We start from the raw sequence: 20,845 nt of genomic DNA, 5'->3' as shown, positions 1-20,845 counted from the left end.
GGGTTTTCAAAGCTGTTACCTCAGGGAGAATTTAGTAGAAGTGCTTTTCTAAGAAACAAAAATGAATATGATTTCAAGGAATTCTCCTGACTGTAGTAAAACTTTTTAGAAAGCAAAACAATGCGCAGAACAGATAAAAATAAAACTTTCAGGGTCAGTAATAATGCGGCACAAAGTGAGTGTTTTTATTTCCGTTAATTAAAAACAAAACATTAAAGAGTTGCTGAAGACCGGCACATTAGCAACAAATTCGATCATACTACAGTTGAGTTTGAGATACTCAACAAACATACAGTGAGTAGCCCAGGACACGTTTTTGGACACTTAAGACACTCTTAAGAACGTCTAAAGGTCATTGTACTTATGATGCAAGACCCTAGAATTAACTTCCCTTTTTATGTATGTATAAATTGATGTAATTTTACTTTTAATTAACTAGTCTCACAATCATTTTTAGGGCATGCTGTGTGAAGCATGAACCAAATTTCAGAGTCAGAATTTCATCATAAAATAGAAAAATAGAAGCAGAAATATTTTTATCAAACGTGTATTTGTACTACATTTAAAAATGCCCTTTGGTTTGAAGAACTGGCAAACAATTATTTTAGGTGTGTCTTAAGTGCCCAAATAGGGGCCACTGTGCGTGTTCCGAGAAAGGGTATTAAGAGGATGCGGAAGGTTTTCACACTTGCCTGAAACCCTGTCACTCCATTTAAATACTAGTTGCAACACTCGTGCAAGCCTTGACTTGAGAAAGCCTATAAATTGCATAAACAATTCACTGTTTACACCCAGTCACTAACTCAGTACAAAACCGCGCTAAACAGCACGTTAAGGCAACATTGCAAACGTGTATTGTAGTGCGAGTTATTTGATTTTGTTTATAGACCAAGCGCCCTCTGCATTGTGTAAATTACGACCGGGGTTGAGAAATCTGACGTGCACTGAATCGTTTTATGACACGAGACGGTGAAAGGACCGCTGTGCGTATCGTCCAAGCTTTACGGTAGCATATTAAAAAGAGGAAATTCAGAAAGCTCCAGGCAGCCAGTCGGGAAAGCTGGACTGAGATGAAATGATGCCTGTAGGTCGGGCTCTTTAGCACACTGAGTGTGTTTAGGGTGGACTGCGACCCACGTCTCACACGTACGAGACTGTCTGCCATCGGCAGCTTTATCCCTCTTCAAAGAATCTTTAAGGATGGGACTAATTTCACTGCAGCGCTGAATGTTTAGTGTCGCTTAAAAGGAACGCTTTTTGCAAATCGCGTCGCGTGTTGCCGCGTTTCTGAGCGCTTGACGACCGAACTGTAACTTGAAATCGTGACCAGCGATATTCGTCAATGAAACGCGTTTGCGGCTACAACGTTGCAGCAAGCCTCGGGAGGTCCTGCGTGCTCAGTTGGTCTTAAAGGAGCAGCCAAAGCAGCACGCGAGGGTAAAATGACTATGTCCGTCCCAGAGAACATATCGGGGTCCGGGGGGAAAGAGGAGGAGAGTGAAGATGAGAGTGAAATCTTGGAGGAAAGCCCCTGCGGCCGCTGGCAGAAGCGACGGGAGCAGGTACGTACGTCTGGAGGCAGAAGAAGCATCGCTGTCATTTTCTCGTAAAGACGATGACCGGACGAGACTTAAACGTGTATTTGACTGTTATTAAAGTATCGCAAGGGGATCTGCAAACGCAAACACGCAGTGTGGTGCGTTTGTGGGTGTCTTCGCTTTGAGCCAGTCCTGTTAGTTTCTGTCCACATGGAGAGTTAAACACTGGGGTATTTGAAAAACCAACGCGTAAATCGATGCACGTCTGCTTAAACAAGAAGTAGTTGAGTTTAATAGTTATTTGACGACATTTCAAAAGTGTTTGAGCTAGTTTTCGCCAAAGATTTAATGTAAACATTTGAGTTTACGTAGAGCCCTTCCCCCCCGTGCACGTACATCCAAATACACACGCACGCACATACAGCGAGTATAAGTTGCCATTATTTTTATTGGTTTGTGTTTCGTGTTCTTGTTTATTCTTCTGTTTTATGAGCATAAAGGGGCGTGTTCATGTCGGCCCACTCACGTCGGCTTGCGTTGAAGCGTTAAGAGCTCGGCTTTCTTTGAGATAAGTCACAGATACAGTATAAAGCTTATCAGTGTTGGCACACGTTCAGTCTATCTATCTTACAGGACACTGGAACCTTATAACCTTCTCTTTTAACCACACACTTCTCGCGGTGTTAACTGTAAAAGTCTTTTCGCATGCAAACGAATGCTAATTTAATTACTCTTTAGAAAATCCCTCCCACCTACAGCGTAAAATCTAATTGGTTGATTTTTACTTTTCAGAAGCATGCAGACCTATTGACTTCCAAGTAAGCTTAGTAAGCGTACTTATTAAAGTGGGCTAGTTCTTACATGTTGCTCTCAGAGAAAGTACTGTCATCAAGAAATGTTTTGATATTTCAAGTAATTTTTATTAGGGCAGTTTGGTGTTGTTTTTTTTTTTAATCTTTTATTTTTGAAATCTCCTGGGTTTAATATGTAATTATAAAGTAATTAAAACTAAAGAGATAAGCTAATTAAACTATTATTTAAAACTTCAATTAAGCTGTTTGAAATCCCTGTTGGTATTTAATGTGCGCTTAAAAGCTTGCAACATAATGCACTCAATTTATGTGCACATAAGTTTTCCATTTTTTGTTACAAGCTATCTTAGGTTTCTCAGAGGTCAAGGGTGAGTCTCAAGAGGAGGTGATTTATGTGTTCTTTTTCCATGACACTTGATTGAGAGAAGCAATAAAGATGCAAAATTGGATAAAAACGGTGGGACAAAGTGGCTGGAACACAAGAAGCAATTATTTCCTCCTTGTGAATAGCCTGTAAGTCCAAGAATGTTATTAGTATGTGGCCTGCTCTCTTATTGCGTCAGTGTTGTTAAATGGTGCCAAAGCACAGACTAAGAGGAGGACTGACGTGTTTCTACAACAAGAGTGAAAGTTTTGTTTGTGGTTGTGTGGTGATGTTTTCTTTCCCCAAAGGCTCTGACATTTAAATGGAGAGGCATGGATCATGCCTCCCAGCTTCTGTTCTGCAGGTTGTTTCAGAGCGTTTGATGCTGTAATGACGGGAGTTTTTTGGCTAGTTTCAAAACTCTTGCATTATTTTTTGTTTCGACAATTTTAATCTCTCGACATTGGTTGTTTTTGTTTTTAGGATCTTTTTGTTTGCTACATCAAAAATTGAGGACTACCAAATATTTAATAAAAAAAAATATTTTAAAGCACATTTATCCCATGCCTTAAGTTACGTCCACACCGATTCACGATAGCATTCTTCAGAATGAAATAAAATCACTTTGCAAATGATTACAACGTTAATGTCCTCCTTTGCCATTATCATTGCAGTTGGAGTAGTTCTGTTGTTCTTTTAAATGTATAATAATAACTCTTAATAATAAAATCAATTGTTGTTATAGACGTCAGATTTGATGTGACCGTTCACATTTCTGGGATGTTTCTGAATACATGCATACCTTTTTAGAATTTCAGAGATCTCATATTTTGCTTTTAATAAACAAATGTATCGTTAAATTATAATTAAAATCATTAAATATTTTTATTTTATTTTAAAAAGCGGTTTCCCTTTGGGAAACCACCTCAACAGGGTTTTTGAGCAGATGTTTACCGCAGTTCATCCTCTAGAATTAATTAGCGCCGAGCACATGTGTGTGAATGAGAAGCTCGAAGTGAAAATGACTCAGCAGATGGATGACGTTTTCCGGCAGCAGCGTGTTATTTTTCACGTAGGAATGACACAAGCAGATGCAGATGCAAATTGAAACCATTGTTGAGTTAAATTGGCTTTTATTGTAACTTTCTTTTTATCGGGATTCTGTTCTGACATGTGAAGCAGCAGAAATGAATTAGCACGTTTTACAGTTTAGCTGTAATTGAGGCGGCAGAATAGAGTCATTATTGGAGAGATTTCTGTGATCACAGCCAGCTTGGCATGGCTCTTAAACACTTTTGTTATGCAACTGTTTTCCAACGTTTTGCTATTTTTCAGAAGCCTTAATAAAAGTATCTGAGCAATTTCATCAGAAGAATTAGTATATGATGGGAGATAAATACATACATACAAGCACATGCAGTTCTATCAGCATGTCTGCGATTCTGGCTGCTTATAATATTGTATCTTTGTGATTAAATTGCCTTAATTCTTCAAAACTGTCTGTTCCCCGCCTTGTTAACGGTAATAATTCCATACTAACTCAAAGCAGGATCAACTGTTGCAAGGACCATATGTAAGAATAATGTGAGATTTGAAACAAGTGCATGCCAGTTTTTCAGCAGCTGTCTTCCCTAAAGTTTAAACCATGCTGTAATTAAACCCATTCCCAGGGAGTGTGCTGCAGTACATATTACACGGTCAATAGAAAATGGATTAAAAGAGGTTTTAAGACGGAAGTTAAAAGATGTACTTGAGTTGGGCAGATCTTCATCAGCATCTCCGCTTTGCCGTAATCTCAGCAGATAGCAGGTTTCTTGTCTGAACTAAATGAGCCGCATCCCAGAGACTAAAAAAAGCCCTGTCATCATCCCTTTTCGAAAGGCATCGGTAAAGGAAAAGAATAATTACCCCGTGAGGAGGCTCAGTAGGACTAAAGTTCACCTTGTCTCTGTGTTTAATAAGCAATGCTAATTAAATGTTCTAACAGTTAGATCTGTGACAGTTAAATATTCCCAGAGGCAAGTGTTTTTCATGGCTGTGCCTGCATTTACAACCAGCTTAAAGTTACAGGCACCCTCATTGACTCAAATCTGCATGCACTTAGTCATTCTGCTCAGCGTGCACTAGTTAACATCTCTGTCTCAGTTTCCCTCCCTCCGTCTTTCTGTCTCTGGCTCTCACACACCGACATGACTGATAAGACGTAGTAGTGTCTTTAAATGCATGTTGCCAATAGATTAACCTTGCCGATCCTCTGATCTCATGATGCAGTTCTCGTAAACATTGATGTTTTACTGGATATTTCACTTCCTTTAACATGGCAGTGCAATAGGAAATTGCATAGTAGCGTTTTGTTCCATCAATTTGCTCTGGCACTGCGTTTTTGCACTCATGTATTGTGACCAAAAAGTCTGTTCTGAACTGTATGAATGGTAAATACAAATAATAAAATGCATCTATAAACATGCATATTAGGATGGCAAAATAAAAGCTTGTTTTGGGTAGATTGATATAAAAAAACTATCATTTATTTAGCATGTTAGAAATATGTACACACACACACACACACACACACACACAAAATGTTTTTGACCCATAACAAATTTGGACCGTGGCTAATATTAGTGTATGTGATACTAATACTATCTGTCATATAAACAATAATATAAGTATTTAAAGTTGTTAGTTTTGCACTTAGCCATTTTTTCACCATGCCCTCACACTGACACAAGATTCCACAAACGTCTGTGAAAAATGCTACCTGCTTGAGGTCTCAAAGGTGAATATGCCTTTAAATGGGTAGTTTGCATTTTTCACAATTATTTCACAAGTCTTTTGTCATTCCTCAAAAAGAAGCAAGGCTTTCTGTTGGAGGCCCTCGTAGTGAATCTAGAGGAAAAGGTTTCTCTTAAAATAGCTCAGCAGGTCACTCACTTTTGAGAGATTCGACATGTCTTAAGTGAGTGAACAAAATGTTCCTGTGTATCTCAGGATTAGATGTGGAAATGATCCAGGTGAAAAAAACTTTGGTCGATGACCACTTTCTTTCATGCAAACTTTCACATTCTGGATAACACTTGGTTATTATGTATGATTCACGTAACTCTTGATTTACAGATCAAATAGAAATCTAATGTTTTTAGGTTTTCTTCTTTGCACTCTGTTTATGGCAGGGTGAGAGTACATGCATTGATCATAAAGTAGTAGATATCTGGATTCAAAAAGGCTATTTATGCAAAGTGTTGTTGGCTATTTTCACTCCATGCCCACTATTGCTCAGACAACTTATCACAAGTACAAATAGCATATTGTGTCCGATATGTAAATGTATCTAAAATGTATCATAGGGTTTTACACAATAAGATGCTATGTGTTGATATTTACTGGCACAAAATAAACTGTGAACAACCATGCATTTGTGTATATATGCTAATGCACATTTTGTAATCATAAACTGATTTTGCAAATATCCCACATTTATATGAATAGTGTAATATTTTCTACACTTTTCAAAACAGCTTTTTTTTTTCAACAAAGCAATACTTTTGCTTAACAAGAATGTATTTAAATTGATCAAAAATGAAAGAAAGACTTCTGTTTCACATAAATCATATTCTTTTGAACATTCTATCCATCATAGAGTAAAAATGTATTATGGATTTTACAAAAATATTAAGTACAACTTTTTATTATTATTATTATTGTTATTATTATTAATCCCTGGAAACAATAACATTATAAAACATATTAGCATAGAAAAAAATGTAGTAAGATTTCAGAATATTACCATTTTACTGTATTTTCAATTATATAATCACAGTGTTGGTCTACATGAGAGACTTCTTTCAAAAGCATTAAAAACTCTTTCCTATGCCAAACTGTTAAACCGTGTATGTTTAGTGTATCGTCTTAACTGTAGTTTATAATTTTCTGTGCCAAATATTTTTTTATTTGGATCGTGCCCTCTACTCCTGGTGTGATTGTACTGGTGTTATCAGACACTCACAGGTAATGGGCCCTCTCACCCATTGAGAGGTGATGATAAGGCATTTACACTAATTAACCCAGTGGAGAGGAAGAGCAAATTCATTGGGGTGTGTGTGTGTGTGTGTATATGAGGGAGAGCTAGAGAGTATGTGTGCCTTGGCTAATGGCCAGTGTAAAGCAAAACCAGTGAGCGCCATCTGTCTCACTGCATTAAGCCATCCATATGGTATTCTCTCTCTCGCTCTCATTGCATGTTCATTTGTCCAGATTCTAGAGAAGCAATGTCGTAGGTCTTCTTATTCTGACCGCTGCTCATCTTTCTCTGACACACTGTATTATCAAGATGCCTTTCAAAGCCCCTCTCTGATTTGTGTTTGGCATTGGGCTCTGGAATATTGTGCCAACCTCTTTCAAAGATCTCCAAGTCCCAGAAGACTGGCAGAGTTGGTTTCCTGTGACAGCCAGAGTGTTGGTGGTTGGTAGGAGAGGATTTAGATTAGTTCAAGGAATGTTCAAACCTTCACATTTTAATACAAAACAACGGCTTTTGTTGTTCTTTTGCCCATTAAAAATGACAAGTCGGTAATTGTCAAAATAAATTAGACATTTTGATTATACTTTTCCAGAGCACCACAATGTTAAATGATCTCTCGTTTTAGAGATTTATTTTGTATACTTGTGTATTACATTTTAATTGTATTGTAAACAGGAATGGACTGCAAATCTTTTTGCAGAAGTATTTTCTACTGATGTTAACTTCACATAATTCACATAAAAATAAAAACTCATTCAGATCGTTTCCAAACCCGTATGACGCACAAGAAGATACTTTAAAGGAATTCAGATCCAAATAGCATTGATTTGACCCCTTTGACTTTCATTGTATGACTAAAAAGGTTTTTTATCAAAATATATTTTTTTGTGTTCTGCAAAAGAAAGTCAAGAACACCGTTTCGGAAGGAATGTTGCAGATCTCCTGTTCAAGGCCTCTGTTATAGAAATTGTTTTAATACCCATTGTATTTCTGAGCCACATAGGTTTCTGTATCCCTTCTGAAATGTCCTCTTCTGCAAATTCAGTGTAAAACTGAACTTTTTTTAAGTATCTTTTTAAAAATCAAAAATTGTTCCATCTGTCTGTTTTTATTGCTTTCAATTGCAATTACCGTATTAGATTCTCTCTTTCCCTCAGGAGTTGGTCTGTTTAATTGTGCAAGAGTAATCTCCTGTGCTTCTTCAGTCAGTCGAGACAATGCATCTATTCAGAGATTTCAATTCAGAGACGTTAGATGACAAGGATAGGTTGTATGAACTTATTAGTGTCATGTGTGATACTGTAGAATTAGCTTTTGATGACAGCTTGAGTATTTCAACTCACTCATGCTCTGAGAATCCCAAATGAAGCTCATGTGACTGACTAGCAGTAACTAGACCAGAACTGTCAGATTTCACAGATACGAGATTTAGCTGGAATTTCATCCAGCGTTCAGCTTTACTTCCACTACTGGGAGTTAAATAATGCCTCAAATCATCCATAATGTATGATTTATAAGACTTTTTTTTTTCTCTCATTTTTTCACCCATGATCCTGCAAACCTGGAGTTGTGTTTCCTAAGCCCTGAGAAGATGCATTGATAAAATCCTAAAAGTCATTGGAAAAAAAAAAAAATAAAAATAAAAATGTGAATGTAAATTTTTGTACAGTTTTTGTAAAACATAAGCTAGATATCGTGCATGTGTAAAATAGAACTTTAAAAGTCGTTTATAATTTTTCATTTGTGAGTGAGTATTTTTCACGTTTACTTGACCTTGATATTTCATCATGTACTTGTGTTTCTAAAGAACTGGCATTGAGCAGATGGTATTCTTGATTTCATATATAGATTACACTGTGCCATTGTGTGTATGCTTGTGCTTTCTTTCTTTCTTTATTTTCAGATTGTCACAAGTTAAGGCATTCCTTTATCGCAGCTACACATGTTCATGTGCTACTCTTGTAATCTAGGGGAACTTTGCTCGGTTCTCTTTCACTTATCACTGGAACTGCAATTATGCATGAGTCCACTTTGTTTTAAAACGAGATTGTGTCTAATAATGGTGATTGATGTTGATCCTTCAACCATCCAGAAAGTTAGGAATAAACTATTTGTTTATCTTATCGAATCTAGATATTTTTGGTCTGGTTGCTGCAGGCGTTTCTCTCTTGGCACAGCGCTGGAAAATACCAGCTCTCTGAACTTTGCGACAGAAACTGTTATAAGAAAAAGAACCGCTAGAAGAGGAGACAAAGCTTTGGGTCCGTTCACACCATGGCTTCCCACATCTCCATCTTCACAATGCAGGGCATTCATGAGTCGTCAGTGTGGTGACTAACACTGTTTTGCGTGGACATCACATCATGCTTTTATTCTGTAATGCTCTTTGTTTATATTCCTCTCATCGTCCTTCTCTCTACTTCTCTTTTTGCTAAGTCATATGATGTCGCTTGTTACATATCGCACTGTTCTTTGTTTATGATCCTTCCAGTCCATCAGCATCGATCGCTCTTCGCATTAACCCCTCATTCAAAGCCAGAGCTCTCAAGTCTTCGATCCTACAAGCCTGCAGTGGCAGTTCCTCATTTCAAAAATGCCAGTCATACTCAAACCCAGTGGCGCGGTTGACCTGATCTAGCTTATAAAATGTTCCGGTTTATATAATAAAGTGATGCATTAGGCACCACTGGCCTGAATTTGTGCTTCTGGTGTACAGAACAATACTCATCTGCAGATCACAAACAGCAACCAAGCGCATATTTACAAAAGAGCGCAACCATAGACCGGCCTTAGACTCCTCAAATTCCTGGCTTACATTTTATCCTCCTACTTTCACGAACACACCTACTTTGCTCGGTTTACCCAAAAGCAGAGCTATTCATCACATAATGCTGATTTTGCCAACTCTTTATTTCATACGTGAATGCGAGATAAAAGGTTGAGCGCTTTGGGAGAGGGATGCCCTGAGGCAAGAGCTGAAAATACGACGCCTCTGTCAGCACTCTTTCTTTGGGAAAAGTTACACAATACAGCTTAAGCTTGCAGAGGATGCAAATAAAGCTTGATGAGTGTGACACTTTACTCGTAGGATTATCACATTGAGCACTCCTTTTGAGTGAATGCCAAGTGTGTCAGTCTCAGGAAGGCCAAACTGATAACGTGTTTTGGGTACATTTCCTATATATCAGTGGTTTTTATCCTTGTCCTGTGTTTGTGGTTTTTCTAATTTCCACTAACTAGATGAGAAGTGTTTAACCATAGTCATTTTTAAACCTGTGTTACCTGTTCATATTTAACACTGGGTTAGCAATTAATCCTGGTAGGGCCGCCCCCTAATAGTCGACCAGACGAGGGTTAGTCGATCAAATTTTATTAATTGCTTAGTTGCAGAAAAACAAAATGCCCAGGGGAAGTCACACAGTCTGTGACAAATAGATGTTAACGGCCAGTCTAAAGTAATACTTTGAAAGCAATGCTTTCTAATGATTTTAATTGGTTTAATAATAATCGTGTGATTAGTTGACTAATGCTTGAAATGAACGACTACTGGTCGCCCAGGAAAAACCTTAGGTGAGGACAGCCCTAAATCCTGGTAAGACTTTCATAAAGATTTCACACTGTAGCAAGAGTTACAGATTCATTAATTAACTCTTGAGCAGTGATTTTCACCAAGTCGAACTGTGACTGAAAGACCTCTGGTTGACCATTGTGTTCCAGAAATCAAAAGAGATGTCTGTGATTTGCTACAGTGTTTAACATAAATCTGTTGTAAATAGAAAACCTTAATGCTCTCCAGAGCACAGATACAAATATGCATTGGAGTCTGCTGTAAGACTCCAGTGCATATTTTAACTTTAACAGCATATTTCTATCTCTCTCTCACTCTCTCATTTCTCACTCACACACACACACACACACACACACACACACACACACACACACATATAAATCTTCCAATTTGGTATATTACAAAAATAGCAGTTTTCAACATGACTCAAACTTACCTTTCTAAATATCTTAATTTGTATGTTGATTCCTTGCAGTTGTTGCTTAAATATTTTTTGTGTAAACCATGATAGTTTTTTTCAGCACTGTTTGATAAATAGAAAGTAAAAAACTTTTGTAAATGTTATAGAACTTTTGTGTTAATTGTATTTATAAACATATTTATGTCTGTGGAATGACCAGGCCATTTCTAAACATTTCTGTCACTTCATAAATTGACATATTATGAAACATTCAAGAAACATAGAAGTGCCTTGTTTGCCATTTCCATAACTGGGCGGTGAACAACCGATGGAAATACCAGCATTTCTGCTCATCTTAAGCACCTCCTTAATTCTTTTCAAGAACTTTACCACAAGAATGCAAAGCAGCACATTTGTATCTCTTTCATGTCATGTCATGTGTTCATCTCCACCTCCAGACCCCTAAGTAGGGTGCCTTCAGGCTGTACTGGTGGTCTAGAGTGACACTGGCAGTTTAGCTAACAAGGGTTGCTTGTTTTCACATCTGGAATTGGGTCTCTATCCAGCTAAGTGCGTTACACAAAAATTACAGCAAAGTGCACAGAAGACTTCAGGTCACCGTTCTCCATCACAAAAAACAAACACCCCATAGAGAGAGGCTTAGCATTTGTACTCAGACAAGACTTCTAGTTGTGTCTGAGGGGCCCAATAGACATCTGGGGCTAGCAGGCTGAAATGAAGCACCTTTCATGATGATAATTATGTAGCTGGAAAGCTGTACCTGCATATAAAGTGCAGCTTCATCTAGGTATGCATGCCAATCCATTTACATTTTCTCTCTGTTAATCCTCTGAGATGTTTGATAGGATGTATAAGGGAAAATTGAGCATGCACGGTTAGATTTCCAGAGATGAAAGTAGTTCCACAGCAGAAGAACTTATTAGATTTCATACATTATGCAGAAAGAGGCAATACCACTGGAAGCATATCTGTGACAGACGCAGGATAGGGGATGAAAGGGCAGGAAATGAAGATCGTAATGTTTGTTTTCATTGGGAAAGCTGTGGTGTGGGTTTATGTCAGAAAGGATTTCGAGGCACAGAGCGAGAGATGATATCAGCTGGTTTTATGGGCACAGTGTTCCCTGTTATGTGGCATTTAGAGTTACTAACAACTTATTCGCAAAACATTGTTTATAAACACCCACACAAGAGAGACACAAAACCAGGTACTAAACACCACAGCTACATTTTTACTTCATTTAACAATGCTTTAGTTTTTTTTTTTTTTTATCCAAAAGATGTTTTAGGATTCGTAAGTGGACAACACTGGCTGCGCATTATGTTGTTGATTCACTGTCAAACAAACTGGCCCATTCATTTGAGAATCCGATTACACTCATTGTATGGTGGGGTTTTTTTTTTGTTTGTTTTTTTTTATTATTAATTAATTTGCTCATAAGAGTAATGATATGGGAATTGGATTTCATTGCATGCAATGTATATAAAAGAACCAGCTCAGAGTCATTCATCTGTAATTTACCGGTTGTAAATAAAATGTAAAAAAAATCTATGTAGTCTTAAAGAACATTACCGTTTTAGTCATATGCTTATATCAATAAGCTCCGTTCATATAGTTTAAACATTGATTTTTAAATGCGCTAGACAATAATTTAATAAATCCTAACATCCTATATGTGCGTCACTAGAGTGCATTCAGGTACAATATTAGCCAGACTCTGCCGCCTGTGATTGCACATAATTTAGAGACGCCAGCTGGGAAGAAGGACACTCTCTGGCTTTCAGAGGAAATGGAAAGTTTTTTTTTTTTTTTTTGTTTTCAAAGACATTCCTTGTCTGTTTGTGTGGCATCTAGAGAATTAATTAACTCCAAATGTAATTGGACATGCTTTTAGTGTCCTTGTGTTTTCTGACTTGCGTAACTAAGCTTTGCTGTTCTCAGCCATTATTAGTAAAAGTGTCATAAAACTTGTTTTGCTGTTGTTCCAAGGTTGATTTACAACAGTCAGTCCATTCAGTGGCCAATGTTCCACCTACAATTGACAATTGACAGTCAGTGTCCTTAAAATACCAAAATAAACTAAGATAAACCATCACAGAAATAGATTTTGGTGTGTTATGATCAATCGTGCACATTATTTGTGCTTGAAGTGCTATTTGACTTGATATTGTTTAGCCTAGTGCCGTTATGCCCTGACCAATTAAAAAACTCTTTGTTTGAAGCATACCAAACAGTATTATCAGTTTATAGTCATATGTTTCTGAATCCAAGATAAAGTTAAATCCAAGGCCTTTTAGAAAGCAGCTGCATCTCAGCGTGACTAGATCATGTTGTGTCTGTCTCCAAAACACATAGCTTGAGTTCACCAATCAGCGGGAGGGGAGCAAGTTCAGCCTATAAATGTAGAAAATAAAAATATGAAAACATTGGCCTTAGGTCTGTTTTCTTTTAAACAGTTGTGATAATAAAAGGACTGGTTCTGTCCAAAAAAGGCGGGGAATTGAACTGTTTGGAGAGCAAACAGGAGTGTGCCCTTTTCTGTATTTTGAGCTTCATTTACAGCATTACAAAGTCAAAAAACAGACAAGAATTTACAGGCCATTTAAAGTCTGTGTTGTCATGCTTGCTCTGCACAGCCCAAACCACAATGTGCACCATGGGAGAGTTGTGGAGCAAGGGGGCGGAGAAGGGGGTGTGTCCTTCTTCTCCTTCACAGAAATAGACATTTCCTGTACTAACAATACTAAGAAGTTGATACTAAAATATCACATTTGCAAACACTGTTAAAACGTTGTGCAACTAGAAGTAAATATTGCAGATATCACTTGCTAAATGGTACTTTGTATGAACTTGGCAGAGCCTGGAGTGCTAAACTCACTTTCCACACTTTCCTCTTTCTCCATGTCCTTTTTTTTCTGGTTTAGGTCAGTCAGGGAAATGTCCCAGGCATTGAGAGTGCGTACTTGGCCATGGACACCGAAGAGGGGGTGGAGGTGGTGTGGAACGAAGTGCAGTTTTCAGACAAGAAGGTTTTCAAGTCCTTTGAGGTAGGACCACGCTTGTTTTCCAACATCGATGTTATGGGTGGGATACTTAGTATGCTGCACCACAAACATCTGTGAAATGTTACTGTATTGGCATGTCATCGTGCTGGAATGGTGGTACGGTGACAGAAATGACGCTTGAAATGTGAAACCAAGAGTGGATGTACTTTTGTGTTAATGCAGGAGCGGATAAGGGAGATGTTTGAGAACCTGATGCAGGTGGAGCATCCGAACATTGTGAAGTTTCACAAGTACTGGTTGGACATGAGAGAGAGCAGGGCTAGGGTGAGACGCAAGACACACCTGGTAGAAATGAACACCTCTGTGAACTTTACCCTAAATTCAGACTTTCACGTTTTCTTCGATTTCGTGCCACACAGGTGATTTTTATCACTGAATATATGTCATCTGGAAGTCTCAAGCAGTTTTTGAAGAAGACCAAGAAAAACCACAAAACTATGAATGTGAAGGTGAGATGTTTTATCAGTAGTTGAAATGGAAAACCTGTATGAGGGAAAAGTTAGAGAACAATGCCACCTTCTGGCAGAAATATGACAAAATCATAAGACGCTACCTGTATTTATCAGGCATGGAAGCGTTGGTGCACACAGATACTCTCTGCACTCAGGTAGGACATTGAGGATTTCGTATCATCTGAACTCATCTGAAAATTTGCCGTTAAAGCTGAAATGTGTGAGTAAAATAAAAACATTTTCCTAGTTTAATATAATGAGGCAACTATAAGTCAGTAAACACCATGGCTCAGTGCTGCTATCAAAACATTGCTCTGTTTGTTTGAGCATCTTGACCATCCCAGCATAGCAACACTGACTCAACCAATGGTGTGAGTTTTGGGGCGGGGCTGTCTGTTTGTTTGGCCAGTGACAGACAAGGGGAGTGTTTTGGGGAAAATTTTTTAACACGATTAGAAATAACACATTTCATCTTTACAGTTAGTACTTTTTTCTCTTATTGAATGGGGAAAAATATTATTTTACTAGTTTAAACCTTTTTTTTTCTTGTATAAATTTTTTTTTTAAATGTATGATTTTTTTATTTATTTTTTTTAATTTCAGTTTTTCGAAGGGTGTTTTTTGAGTACAAGTCCTGATGTTTTACCATTTCTGCCTTTTTAGTTACTTGCATTCATGTGATCCACCCATTATCCACGGTAACCTGACCTGTGACACCATCTTTATCCAGCACAATGGCCTCATAAAGATCGGCTCAGGTTTGACAGTCTTTTAATCCTTTATTTTAGGTTTAACTCAAAACAGTTTGATGTTTGATCATTTTTAACATTAAATTTCTGTTTTTAGAAAAGTTAAATGTGTCTTCTTTCTTTCACAGTTTGGCACAGGCTGTTTGTTAATGGTAAGTCCATTCTGAGCTCTCTATGCCCAGGCACAAGAATTTGGTTATCTCGTCAAAAAGAAAACACAGACTGTACTTAGATTTTCTTTTCCTTCCTTCCTTAAACAATGCTTTGCGTATATTGGCCCAAAGTCCTGGCAGTTATGTAATGTAGTGTAACATTTCTTGTCAGCTTTCACAATCTAAGACATAAATAAAGAAAATAAGGCCCACTTCCCCCCTTCAGAGTGTTTATTTTGGACTGTATCCCATGTGCTGGAGCTCTTGTATATTTACTGGCTATAATTTTTTCCATTCAAATAATATTATAAATAACGTGTGTTTCCCTTAGTGTTTGCTGAGGCCATTCATGGGAATGTGCATCAGCATCGAGATGAGGTGCGCAACCAGCATTTCTTTGCTCCAGAGTACGGCAGTGAGTATCTGATGACTTTACCATATCACCATCTTTCTCAAAAAAATTGAAATCCAGAAAATATCTGGAATGTTCTTCATTTAAACACAGGCACATTTAGAAAGCAAAGAACATTGTTGTGCTTATAATTTGTAATACATAAAAAAAATGCTATTTAATTTTCATGACTTTTTTTTCCCTTTTCTTTTTCTGAAGTTGCTGCAGATGACTATGCCATAGATATATTTTCATTTGGCATCTGTGCCTTGGAGGTTTGAGAACTACTTTATTATCAAAAACTGCAAATTATAATAATTCCAAAATAACATTTTAGGTATGGCTTTTAAATAGATTTTTTTCCCCCTTTTAGATGGCAGTACTAGAAATCCAGGCCAATGGAGACACTGCTGTTTCGAAAGAGGCTATTGATCATGCTGGACAATCACTTGAGGACCCTCTCATGAGGGTAAAAGACATTAAGTGTTTATTTATAATAATGCAGCTCTGTTTGTGTTTTTTGGTTTAATCCAATACCTGCATCATTTACGCTGACAGGAATTTATCCAGTCGTGTGTGCGCACAGAAGCCAAGACGAGACCTACAGCTCATGACCTGCTGTTCCACAGAGTGTTATTTGAGGTCCACTCCTTAAAACTGCTTGCGGCGCACTGCTTTATCAATAACCAGTGTAAGTGGGACAAGGAAAACACTGTTCATCAGTATGAGTCCTCAGAGTAAAAATACTTTCGTTTTGATCTTAGACTTGACAAGGAAATTATTTCTCCTTCGATTGCCGTTTCTCTTTAGTTCTTAAACTTGTTTTCATTTTTCCAGATCTCCTTCCTGAGAATTGTGTGGAAGAGAAAACGAAATCTTTTGACCCTAACGGCATTATGGCAGAGATTAATCACCGTGACCGACCTGGAGTCCATCTAAAGTGAGTTTCTCAAACTAAATAGGAAGTTTCTGATTCCATTTTTTGATTGTTTCCCACTTTCCTCTGACATCCTTTTTTTTTTTCTTTTTTCAAGGTACTCTCACGTTTCTCCTCTGGAGCTTGATAAATTCCTTGAGGATGTGAAGTAAGTCACAGAGAACATCAGCTGATCTTAGATTTAGACTTTTTTTTTGTGTTCAAGCTTGAGTATTTGAAACCTCTCTTCTTCTGCGCGAACAGGAACGGCATATATCCCCTCATGAACTTTGCTTCCCAGCGGCCGCATCCTATCCCCCGCGCTCTTTCTTTGTCACAGGAACAGATGGAGACTGTGAAGACCCCAACCCCAGAACCACAGGAGACTGAAACCAGAAAGGTTAGAATAAGGTTTACGTTAGAAACAATATTGACAGTTTCTAATCCAAAGTAATTATGCTATACTTCAAACAAAGCTTTTGGAAGACCGATTCATGTTTGCCATTCAGTTCGTTCGCAGTTTGTGTAAATAAACAATGCTCAGATTCACAATTCATTGCAAGCTTTGCATAGTTGTGTTTGAGCAAAATACAAATGTTGGCGGACTAATGGAAAGTTCGTCCACATCCGATACTGATGATGAGGAAGGGTCATGGTGATCCGTGTATTTCACTTAGTTTCTTTTTCCTTTCTAGTAATTCCATGAAACTCTGTCCTCTTAAAAATCTGTTTCATTGGTTTGTGCAACAGATAAAAAGACATTAACTAACCAAATCCTTATGCCTTCATACAGGTTGTCCAGATCCACTGTAATTTGGAAGCGAATGAGGAAGGCACGAGAAGTCATGTGAGTTTAATTCATTGGCATGTAGTTTTTATTCAGTCTCTTCACCTAAAAAGCTGTGGACATTGTGCATCATCTATCCTTTCTTCCTCTGTAGCTCTCGCTCTTTTTAAAAATGGATGACAGGCTGCACCGGCAGCTTAGCTGTGATGTTTTGCCTTGTAAGTCCATTTCAAAACATTAAAATGTTACATTTATTTTTCAGAATAATGTGTAAAAGTTTTTTTTTTTTTTCTCAGCTGACAGTCCCAAAGATTTGGCTAGCGAGTTGGTTCACCATGCTTTTATCAGTGAGGTAAGCACAAGATCTTCTAACTATTCCTTTTAGTGGCATTTGAGCAGATAAGAGCTGAACAATAACAGTTTACACTTTGTGACCGTAGTTGAAATTGTTTATGTAGTATATTTTCAATTTAATATATAAATATACATATCACAATTTACTATATAATATATTAAATATACACATCACAAGGCAGTAATGTAGTATGCATTTTATAAAGGTATATAAAAAAATCTGTTCATATTTGCTGTGTGTTATTTTACATAAAATAAAGCTTATATAAAATAAAGCTTATATAATAGTAGTCATAAGCTGGGGTTATTAATTTGTTACGCGCTGAAAACCACATAAAACATGTAAGGTTTTGTTCAATTTATACAGCAGTTTACATATCACCCAACCCTAAGCAGTCCATCTGTGGAATTAATGGAAAATTAATAATTAAACATAACACAGTTTAGTCCTCTAGTGCAAAGCAAAGGAAAACACGGCAAGGAACAAAAAATGTTGTCACCCATTCTTGTTTAGAAATGTGTTAACCTTCAGATAAACTGAATAGCTTTGCTTCATGCATGATTTTGATCATCTTGTTCTTGTGTCATGCAGGAAGACTGCGAGAAGTTGGCGTGTTTTCTTGAGGATGCATTATGTAAGCACTGGTCAGGGACGTCCACCTCCCCTACTGCCATGGCTGTGATGTACTAGGTCCAGCTGGTCGCATAGACAAACAGAGATTAAAGACTGGGCCAGAGCATGAGGAAAAAGATATGGCGAGACATCTGGAAGAGGGAAATGAGACCAAAATCGCAACATTACATAAAGAAGGTCATGACAGGATGGCTTCAGAATAAGATGGGCCTGGGAAGGAAAGCTTGCACCATACCGTATGGTACCTGCACAAACTCCAAAGAGCTCAAACTGTTCATTTTGATCTTGAAGGCTGAATTACTGCTATCATCTCACCATGACGAACGTTTCCATCACTTGCAGAGGTTCTGCTTCAGTGCCAGAATTTTTTTTTTTTTTTTTTTTTAAGAGTTTAAAGGGTTTTTTTCATCCCTCCAAGTCATTGTGCCTACATGGCATAATCTATCCTCATCTCGCAAAGGACAAAATCTCAAACAGACAGTTTTGTTCCAGATAAATGTGTTATTTATTATTTTAAACAATTAATACATGGTCTTGGTATACATGTTTAAACGTTCAAGCAAGGATGTGCGTTAAAATGTTTGAGTCTACATTTCTAAATTATCTTTTTCTGTATGCTTTTACAAGCTGATGTTAAGCAAACGAATGTAAGGTACTATGACAAAAGTGCTCTTGGCACCTATTATACTAATATATTTCTATTTCTTTTTTTAAACTTAATTTCTTGCTCTTAATCTTGAATTTTTAATCTTAATCTGTTATGTTTATGTTGACCTCAATTTCTTTTTTTCATGCATATGGTAACTTTGCAGATGTTTGTAAACAGTGGCAATGGCTGTTTTCTTAAGTAGTACGTTACCATTCAAACATTTTAGATCAGTAAGATTTTGGGGATTTTTGTAAGAAATTAATTATTTTATCCAACAAGGGGATCATTAAGTTTATTAAAAATGACAGTAAAACTTTTACATTGGTATGAAACAATCTGGTTTTATTAAATGCTGTTCTTTTAAACTTTCTATTAACCGTAGAAGTTTGAAGAAATGTTTATATTTTGTGGTCTCCACAAATATTAAGCAGCATTTTGTTTTTACAATATTACGGTTTTACTGTATTTTTGATAAACCTCTTTCAAAAAATATTTTACAAAATCTTTCTGACCTCAAATACACATCTGATAATTTCTCAATTTTAAGCAATAAAGCAGAATAGCACTTCGTCTAGATGTCTTTTACCAAGAAAAAAGCTGAACTAAAGTCTTTAAATTTCAGTTAAACGTTTGCTTTTATTCATTTAGCAGAAATATGTAACCAAAGCAAATGATGCAAATACAAACAATTTATCATAAGAGCCTTTTGAGCAGCTAATGACACAGGGGTCCTGTTCATGAGTTTAACAATGTTGACATGGGATTTTTTTATTTGCCTTTTAAATGTGAATATGACCTGATCCTAGATCAGTTGACTGCTCAGAGCTATTTAACACATTTGGGCCAGGTTTACTTTTAATTCTTTCTTTGTCCCTTACACTAATTAATGCGTAGCGATAGCACACAATAAACTGACTGTTGACTAAATCATAAGAAACAATGGTTTACTTTAAGAAATCCCTCCATTGGGTAAGAAGGGCTTTTATTCTGTTTGGCATTTACATTTTACCACAGTATGTGTATATTTTATGTCATATAAAATGATTCATACACTACTTCGTATGTATTCCATATGGGAGAACTTGAATCATGTCAAGGCCAAAGACGTACTGGGTGCAATGCTGGCAAGTCTGGGTACTACATTGCAAATATAACATCCTGTATTTGACTGATACTTGCATATTTACAACAGTATTCATTCTATGAAAACATCCGTGTTGCCATGCCGTCCAAAGCAATAGTATCTGTTTTAGGGATGCTTTCAGTACTGTATTCTCCAATGGCTTTGACTTCCCAATATTACTTAAAAACATGTGCATGTCAGGAAAGGAATGCTTTTACAGAATTGTTAGTTTTTGTTATATTGGCATGGTAGTAAAATGGATGTATTGCAGCTTCAGAAAAAATATTACAAGGGATCTCCATTTATTCTTGCAAATTGAAATAATTCAGAAAAAAAGTCACCATCCTCCCATGCAGTGTTATGAGACTCCAATGTCTTGCAATGTAATAAATTTGTACGTAGATACAAGAGACATGAATGTACAGTGAGTAATAATTTTAATATACTCTTCCTCATTCCTGGTGTCATTTCTCATCTTAATCGAATGCATTAACCAGACTTTGGGCAGTTTTATTTTATTTTTATTTGTGTTGAAATTGTATACTGTGACATGAAATACTATTACATTAAAATAAAAAATTAACAATTTAATATGGCTGAATTTATTTTTTGTAACCGCTAATAATTAAAATAGATTTCAACTGAAATATGAAGTGTGTTCAGTCAGTTACAGTTGTAATGTAAAAGATAATTACAATATGTATTTTTACATTGTATTATGCCATTGAATACATTTTGTATTTTACCAGTTCTATTTCATATTGCAAAAAAAAAAGCAATATGAAAAAAAAAACCTTAATGCTGGATGATTACTAATAGCCTAATATCTATTATAATTGAATATGTCTG

General features: G+C 36.8%; 1 protein-coding gene across 1 annotated transcript; it reads left to right on the top strand.

Annotated features, from left to right (window-relative positions):
* Nucleotides 1-943: 943 nt before the first annotated feature.
* nrbp2a (nuclear receptor binding protein 2a) lies at nt 944-20,587 on the top strand. The gene is made up of 18 exons (XM_043217889.1): nt 944-1,562; nt 13,649-13,771; nt 13,952-14,053; nt 14,149-14,238; nt 14,356-14,396; nt 14,905-14,999; nt 15,119-15,142; nt 15,474-15,557; nt 15,753-15,808; nt 15,907-16,002; nt 16,092-16,224; nt 16,371-16,473; nt 16,568-16,618; nt 16,714-16,849; nt 17,243-17,296; nt 17,391-17,454; nt 17,533-17,588; nt 18,183-20,587. Exons 1-18 carry the CDS (start codon nt 1,443-1,445, stop codon nt 18,279-18,281), a joined length of 1,527 nt encoding a protein of 508 aa, XP_043073824.1. The 5' UTR covers nt 944-1,442; the 3' UTR covers nt 18,282-20,587.
* The last annotated feature ends 258 nt before the right edge of the window (nt 20,588-20,845 follow it).

This window comes from Puntigrus tetrazona, chromosome 2 (genome assembly GCF_018831695.1).
Source record: "Puntigrus tetrazona isolate hp1 chromosome 2, ASM1883169v1, whole genome shotgun sequence".
Taxonomy (NCBI): Eukaryota; Metazoa; Chordata; class Actinopteri; order Cypriniformes; family Cyprinidae; genus Puntigrus; species Puntigrus tetrazona.
This window is presented reverse-complemented; position numbering and strand designations above follow the sequence as displayed.